The sequence below is a fragment of the Cervus elaphus genome, chromosome X (assembly GCF_910594005.1).
Source record: "Cervus elaphus chromosome X, mCerEla1.1, whole genome shotgun sequence".
NCBI lineage: Eukaryota > Metazoa > Chordata > Mammalia > Artiodactyla > Cervidae > Cervus > Cervus elaphus.
Window position 1 is genome coordinate 67,053,711 of NC_057848.1, and position 8,494 is coordinate 67,062,204.

Genomic DNA, 8,494 nt, shown 5'->3' on the forward strand with positions numbered 1-8,494 from the left:
ATGGCCAGGGCAAAAGCCCCCAAAAGGCATTGTCTATGTCCTTTCAATAAAACAAGAGGCTGGTGCAAGTGGGACCAGGTGAGTGAGGACGAGACCAAAAAGTGATGAGCTGCTGATGAGAGAGAACAGGGCAGGAAAAGGAGGAATGTAATAGTAAACTTATCTCTCCATTTACATGATGAGTTGGTTCACCGTGCACAAACCACACAGGGCTGTGGCGGTAAAGAGGAGAGGCATTTGTCATAGCCTGATGGCAAGGAGGTGGGGGAGGGGTACTTTTCAGTAAAGACACCCGAGATGAATCCTGAGCCACCTAAAGTAGATAGATCAGCAAGTGGAAAGCTGTGAAAGTGTTTCCCAGACAGTGGGGGAGAACCTGCAAAGGCACCGAGACCCAAGAAAGCTGGTTATACATGCCTTGCATATAACTGGAATCTAAGGTATGATGGGGAAATTGTGAAGAAACATGGCCTTGGAGGAAGAGGGAAGAACTTGAAGGGGCACCTGGGCATATGTTAATTTAATGTCTGGGTTACCCTGCTTCGCAAGAGCATTATTAATGTTTTCTAATTGTAAATATATACTCGAGGCAAAGCAGTATGGAAACTGCAAAAAGGAGTATACAAATGAAATTAGAGAACACCAATAAGTGTGTCAATAGACATGTATACTGTTCATATTCTGTCTTTGTTGTTCTACCTAAATGTTTATAACATATATATTCTATATGTTATATAATGCTAAATGTATACATATGATACACATATTTTTGGATGAGCATATGTACATCAGTGATTTTTTTTTTAAAATTTATACAGATTGAATCAATCTATATGCTATATTGTAGCCTTCCTTTTCTATATCATATGCTGGGAGAATGTTTCCACCTCAACAAACATGTAACTACCAGTATTTCTGAGGATTACTGTGGTGTTCAAATGCTTGCTTATCTCATATTCCAGGCAAGTGCTATGAGGACAGGAACCATGTGCATCTTGCTCACGGGTTGCCTCCATATCTTTTCTATTGTAAACAAGGCTGTAATAAACTTTGGGGTTCATGTATCTTTTCAAATTAGTGTTCATTTTCTTCTGATGTATAGCTAGGCGTGGAATAGCTGGGTCACATGGTAGTTCTATTTTTAGTGTTTTTAAGAAACTTCCACGTTGTGTTCCAAGGTGAGTGCACAAATTTACATTCCCACCAATTATGTACAAGGGCTTCCTTTTGTCCACATCCTTGCTGCCATATGTTATTTTCAGACTTTTTGACTTGATGATAGCCATTCTGACAGCTGTGAGGTGATATCTCCTAGTGATTTTGATTTCTATTTCTCTAAGTATTAGTGATGGTCAGTGTTTTTCCATGTGCCTATTACCTCATACTGTCAGTAGTCTTTCTGATCTGGTTCTTGTTAAGTTGAAAAACTTTCAAGTTCTTACAATCATCAATAGCATGTCCCTTTTTCTTGTTGAATAGTATTCCATCGGATGGATGCACCATTTGTATATTGGCTTACCAGTTGAATAACATTTGAGTTATTGCCAGTTTGGGGCTATTATTAATAGAGCCACAATAACCATTGGCATGAAGGGTTTTATGTGAACAGAAATTCATGTTTTATGTGGGAGTTATTTAGGAATGGGATTACACAGTTTTCCAGTGTGCAGATATTTATGAGTAATGAAAAACATTTCCCAAAGTGTCTTTATCATTTTGCATTCTTATGAGTCACTGAGGAGAGTTTAAGTTTCTCTCTTTTCCTGAGCGTTGTTTATGTTCTCAATTATTTTATTCCTTTTATCCAAGATGCAATTTGCAAACTTAATATGCATTCAGTACTAATTATTCATTATTTTAATAAATTGTATGTGTTTATGAGTCATCTGTACAACTTATGTCATATCTGATGTCAACCAATTGCTATTCAAATATTTTCCCACATTTTAATTGGTTTACTTGTTCTCTTATTAGTGAGTTTGAGAGCTCTTATGTATTATGGTTATAATATATTTTATATGAATATTGATGTATATGTGTGTGTATGTGTTTATATATATATATATATATGAAAAATATATGTGTATTTGCATAACCACCTCAAGATAGAGAACTGTTCTGTAACCTTAAAGGAATTCCCTAATACCACAGTCTTATATTCTTATTCCATAATCCCTTGTGACTACTGATTTCTTTTCCATGTCTCTAATTTTGTCATTTTGAGAATCACATGTACATGGAATCATAAAGTACATGTCTTTTTGAGAGCCTAAGTTTGAGGAACATTAGTTTCTGCATGGCTTTCTTCTAGAACTATATGATGTTTTTACTTTTTCTATGTACGTTTGGTTTTCCATATATATGCCAATATATACATTTATAAGTATCTCTGTGTAAGTCAAGATAGTATACATAGGCCTTATCCTATATATAGGATACATCTATAGAAAATATTCTACTTGTTTTGCTCTTTGAAAAAGACCCTATCTCTGAAAAATAATTTTCATAAAGAAATGCATGGAATTCGACTACTGATTTACAGAATAGACAGGGTTTCTTGGTAAGACAGCCAGCCACACGTCTGTCAAGTACTGGTATGTTTGTAGAGCTGAATGTAAGCATTTTATAAATCTAAAGATTTTTTTTTAAAATTAATGCTTAGGTATGGAGCTTCTATAAATAGGAAAGTGTTATCACATATTAAATTCCTATATTAAGAGCTTTGGAGAAATGTTCAATCAGAAAATCATGGAATATACTGATGATATTGGTGTAATTTCAGGTTGGAGCAGACTTTCATCAATACTGTATAGAACTGCAGTGTTTCAAAGGTTGGGGATGAGATTATGGAAAGGATCCATATCATTCTTAGTATTGATCTACATAGAAAAAGAAATTATTCATCAGTAGTTGTATCAGTATAATTAAAAATAGATTGAAGTCTGCAGGAAAAAAACATTGATGTCTACATTATATATCACAAACAAGAAATCTGTCTTCCATTTTAGCCATGATAGCTCTTCAGAAATGAAGAACCTTTTAGTGACAAATGGAACTGAGGACTAGTAAGAAGGGAAAGTATTTCATCCTTTCACTTGCTCCATCATGACTGAGGACACATTCTGAAAGTTCTATAGAGATCACAGAACTAGAACAATTTCATAATTTGTATGGAAAACCAAAAAACCTTGGATAGCCAAAGCAATTTTGTGAAGGAAGAATGGAATTGGAGGAACCAACGTGCCTGACTTCAGGCTATACTACAAAGCTACAGTCATCAAGACAGTATAGTATACCGGCACAAAGACAGAAATACAGATCAATGGAACAAAATGGAAAGCCCTGAGATAAATGCACCCACCTATGGACACCTTATCTTTGACAAAGGAGGCAAGAACATACAATGGAGAAAAGACAATCTCTTTAACAAGTGGTGCTGGGAAAGCTGGTGAACTACTTGTAAAGAATGAAACTAGAACACTTTCTAACCCCATGTACAAGAATAAAATCAAAATGGATTAAAGATCTAAATGTAAGATGAGAAACTATACAACTCCAAGAGGAAAACATAGGCAAAACACTCTCTGACATAAATCACAGCAGGATCCTCTATGACCCACCTCCCAGAGGAATGGAAATAAAAGCAAAACATAAATGAATAGGACACAAGTTAACTTAAAAGCTGTTGCACAACAAAGAAAGTATAAGCAAGGTGAAAAGACAGCCTTCAGAATGGGAGAAAATAATAGCAAATGAAGCAATGAACAATGAACTAATCTAAAAAATATGCAAGCAGCTCCTGCAGCTCAGTTCCAGAAAAACAAACGATCCACTCAAGAAACGGGCCAAAGAACTAAACAGACATTTCTCCAAAGAAGACATACAGATGGCTAACAAACACAGAGAAAGATGCTCAACATCACTCACTATCAGAGAAATGCAAATCAAATCCACGATGAGGGACCATCTCACGTTGGTCAGAACGGCTCCTATCAAAAAGTCTACAAAGAATAAATGCTGGGGAGGAACAGTGTGGAGATTCCTCAGAAATTTGAATTGGAACTTCCCTACGACCCAGGAATCCCACTGCTGGGCATACACACTAAGGAAACCAGAATTGAAAGAGATGCGTGTACCCCAATATTCATCACAATACTGTTTATAATAGCCAGGACATGGAAGCAACCTAGATATCCATGGGCAGACGAATGGATAAGCAAGCCGTGCTACATATGCACAATGGAATATTACTCAGCTATTAAAAAGAATGCATTTGCATCAGTTCTAATGAGGTGGATGAAGCTGGAGCCTATTATAGAGTGAAGGAAGTCAGAAAGAAAAACACCAATACAGTATATTAAGGCATATAAATGGAATTTAGAAAGATGGTAACAATGACCCTATATGTGAGACAGCAACAGAGACACAAAGGTAAAAACAGACTCTTGGACTCTGTGAGAGAAGGCGAGAGTGGAACGATTTGAGCAAAGAGCATTGAAACATGTATGTGAAACAGATTTCCAGTCCAGCTTGGATGCATGAGGCAGGGTGCTCAGGGCTGTTGTGGTGGGACGATCCTGAGGGATGGGATGGGGAGGGAGGTGGGAGGGGGTACAGGATGGGGAACACATGTACACCCATGGCTTACTCATGACAATGTATGGCAAAACCACTATCATATTGTAAAGTAATTAGCCTCCAATTGAAATAAATCAATGAAAATAAAAGAACTTAAAAAAAAAAAATAAAGGGCAGCACACCCAGGGGGTCTTTCACTCTTACAGATTTTAAATCACATTCAGTGACTGACTTTGAATCATCAATGGGGTCTCCCAGGCGTTACAGTGCCAGAAAGATTGAGTTAGGCAGCTGCAGTCCAGATCAAAGATAACATATCTTTGAGTTATACTTTGAACTCAACTCTTTGGATGCTGTTGGGGAAACTCTGTGTTTTGGTTGCTTCTAAAAAGTTTTCTGAAGACACACAGGATCCTCATCGTCAGAGCCTCTGCCTTATATGTCTCCATATTTGTTTAACTTCTCCTTGGAATTTTTAAAACCTTTCAAAATGAAAGTTAACACCAAATTAAATATTTCATACTCTTTCTTTTAAACCATGATAAACTTGTAGAAGTTGGACTAACAAAAGACTTTATTGGGGAAGAATGTTTTACGACTGTAGTTGTTTAGAAATCCTAGGATATGGTGATAATTACAAGACCAATTTTCACTCAGTCTTATATTAGTATTTATGTGGAAATTCTCTGTACAGACTTCCATGTCTGTCCAATGGATAGAACTCCATGGTACACTAGAATGGCGCAGATACAACCCCTGTTCAGGGAACTACGCTTTCAAAACCTACCTAGAGCCGCCCCCCATACCAAAAAAAAAAAAAAAAAAGTTCTGTGTGCAGGGTGATCCCGTTTGTAACGTGCACCGGCATTGGGCCACCACCACTGCCCTTCTTTGGGAATACAATGCTCCCAGAAATTTGTTAGCAAATATGTGGCCTAAGCAATATTTGGTTAGTTCCCTCCAAACATTATTTGAGTCCCTGGGAGTGCTAGTTGTGGGTTTTAGTTGTATCAGCACTTTGTGCCTTCTGAGCCCCTTTAGCTGACAGCATAGGTGAGTGATGCAACAAACCCCATTATGAGGTAGGTGGCCAGGAGGTGATTTCTGCCTGCCTTTCTCAGGGGGAGTTTCACATTCTCCACCCCCATGTGAAAACCCCTTCCCATCTGGGTCTGGCATCTAGACCCTAATGTCTTTCCACACCCCAGACAAAGGGAGGAACACCACACCACTACTCCTTGCCCTTGAAATCAAGTGTTAGGCAGAGTTATCCATCATCAGTGCAGACTCCTGATCCACTCCACACCTCTACTCTCTGGCTAACTGGGGACCCCAGGGTCTGTTCCCCAACCTCTCAGGACCACATATCCCTCCCGTTTCCAGTGCCCACCTCTTCTCTTCTCTCCCTCCCTTCCATCAGAAAATTCACACACACACACGTATCATCTTTTCACCATTTGATGTTTCTTTTATTTGCAGCCATCGGCTTACTATGTTAGTGTGAGAGTCTTTTCTTGGTTGGCCATTGCTAACAAAGCAGACCTCTGGAGCCACAATTCTAAACTGTCTGACATTTGCTATTCACTTACTGGCTGCCCACGTTGTACTTCTCCAGGGTCTCTTCTTTGGCGGCGGCTGAGCTTATTTTCTCTTTGGATTCTGCCTCCTTCCTTGACTCTGCCTCACAGTTTGGTAGCTTTTCCGGCTTCGATTCGATTTCTTACGTCCACAGCGAGAGAAGAAACAGTTTGCCTTTCTTGTCTTCTTCAGCTTTGTCGATTGAGTAGCATACGATCGGATTTTCTTTCTGAAGGTACCTTGTAGAGGTCTTCTGACCCTCATGGTCATATTTCGTGCCTGGAAGACAAGACAAGGGTATTAGTTTTGAGGAAAGGACATAAAAACTGAGGTGGAAGGGAGATTTCATGAGAAAGGGATGTGGGCTAATGAGGGCTTTTGTGGCAGGCATGGGCAGGGTAGAGGTCTTGGGCAGCAAAGTCAATGGAGAACATGGGAAGCTTAGTTGGAATCTTCTTACCTTGACACCGCCTCTGCCCCTCCTTTGACAAAGGGTCTTCTTTGTTCCATTCTTCCTTGAAGCAAACCGCATGGCAACTCCTCTTGACTGCCGTGGCTTCCTGGTTGCGTTAGTCATGATGGTGCCAAGAAGTGGCCTAACCCAGACTTTCAGCCTCTGACCTCCCTATTTATACCCTTTGAGGACAATGAGGAGCCACACCCTTCAGTCTGATTGGTCCGTTAGGCACTGCGCCAGCCAATAGTAGTTTGGGGGGCTTAGACATCACAGTGCACCACTGTGCCCATCAACATGGGCTAGTGGATGCTGAGGGAGGCTGTGATATAACTTTCCCACTGCTGACATGGCTGTGTGTCTGATTCTGGGGAGTGGTGATTCAGGGGCATGGTGCTCCTCCTCATGACTTTCAAACTTCCTTTCCGTTCCCTTTATCCTTTGACTTATATGTGCCACTTCAACACTCATGCCTCTTTCATCCCTTCATGAACATCTGCCGAACCCTTTCTGTCCCACTTCATCCCTTCAGAGTCCTCTAAGCACTTCATCTCTAGATCACCTTCTGCCTGTTGGGGGTTCTTGAAGGGCTTAGGGAACTTAAGAGAAAGCACTTTAAGTGGACAAAGGTAATTAAGAACAGTTGGATATTTTATCTACTGTGATGAGCTTCAGCGACCCCCAGACTTGGTGAATCCTCAGTCTGTTCCCCAAAGGTCAATACACAGTCTCCATAAGATTACACATCAGAGCAAAGACAGTTTTAAATGTCTCCTCCACTAAAATTTTTGGGGACACTTCAACTCTCATATTGAGTAGGGAATCTCAACTGGCCCCATCTAGCAGAAATCAATTCCTGATTTTTGCTTTTTGAAAAAGGAAGGTGCTCAAAGTCAAGAGTCAGTTCACCAGTGCACCACTGACTCTTGACTGAATCAATTCCCTAGTCACTCCTCCTTCACCGTTATCAGTAGGTAGGGCCCATGGCAGTGCTGACCAATAGCTGAGCAGGGCAAGGACCTGTAGGTAGCTCATTGATGGTTGGTTGCTTGTGGGTGGGGCCAGTGAGGCACTGACCAACGGCTGAGCAAGTCCTGTTGCCTAGTAACAGGAGGCGGAGTAATACGGCACAGCAAGGGCTACCTGCGAAGGGCTCTGCCCATGTTGCTCTGTTACATAAGGACACTTTGGGTCCAGTGTGCCGGCATCTTTTTGACTGACTCCTTTCCAACCTCAGATTTTTTTTTTTTTTTTTTTTTTTTAGTTGGAGGCTAATTACTTCACAACATTTCAGTGGGTTTTGTCATACATTGATATGAATCAGCCATAGATTTACACGTATTCCCCATCCCAATCCCCCCTCCCACCTCCCTCTCCACCCGATTCCTCTGGGTCTTCCCAGTGCACCAGGCCCGAGCACTTGTCTCATGCATCCCACCTGGGCTGGTGATCTGTTTCACCATAGATAGTATACATGCTGTTCTTTTGAAATATCCCACCCTCACATTCTCCCACAGAGTTCAAAAGTCTGTTGTGTATTTCTGTGTCTCTTTTTCTATTTTGCGTATAGGGTTATCGTTACCATCTTTCTAAATTCCATATATATGTGTTAGTATGCTGTATATATTTTAAAGAGATAGAGGTGATATGTAAAGCTATATCTCCATTTAATTCTCTAGGATATATGTTTTAAAAGACTTGCGTTAATTTTTAATTGTTAAAGCAGTGGGTGTGCTGGCTACACTCTCCAAATCACTAATGAATTAATTAAAGCTTATGAAAAATATTTAGCTGTAATTAACTTGCTTATATGTTTCTCAACATACCAACTGATAAGGAAAGTGAATTAACCTGACATCATTTTTGAAGGAATGTGTTATGCTT

General features: G+C 40.0%; 1 protein-coding gene across 1 annotated transcript; it reads right to left on the reverse strand.

Moving 5' to 3' along the window:
- Positions 1-6,053: 6,053 nt before the first annotated feature.
- LOC122689072 (spermatid nuclear transition protein 3-like) lies at positions 6,054-6,763 on the reverse strand. The gene is made up of 2 exons (XM_043895181.1): positions 6,617-6,763; positions 6,054-6,435 (listed from the first exon to the last, which is right to left on the reverse strand). The coding sequence occupies exons 1-2, from the start codon at positions 6,731-6,733 to the stop codon at positions 6,220-6,222; spliced, it is 333 nt and encodes a 110-aa protein (XP_043751116.1). The 5' UTR covers positions 6,734-6,763; the 3' UTR covers positions 6,054-6,219.
- Between the last annotated feature and the right edge of the window lie 1,731 nt (positions 6,764-8,494).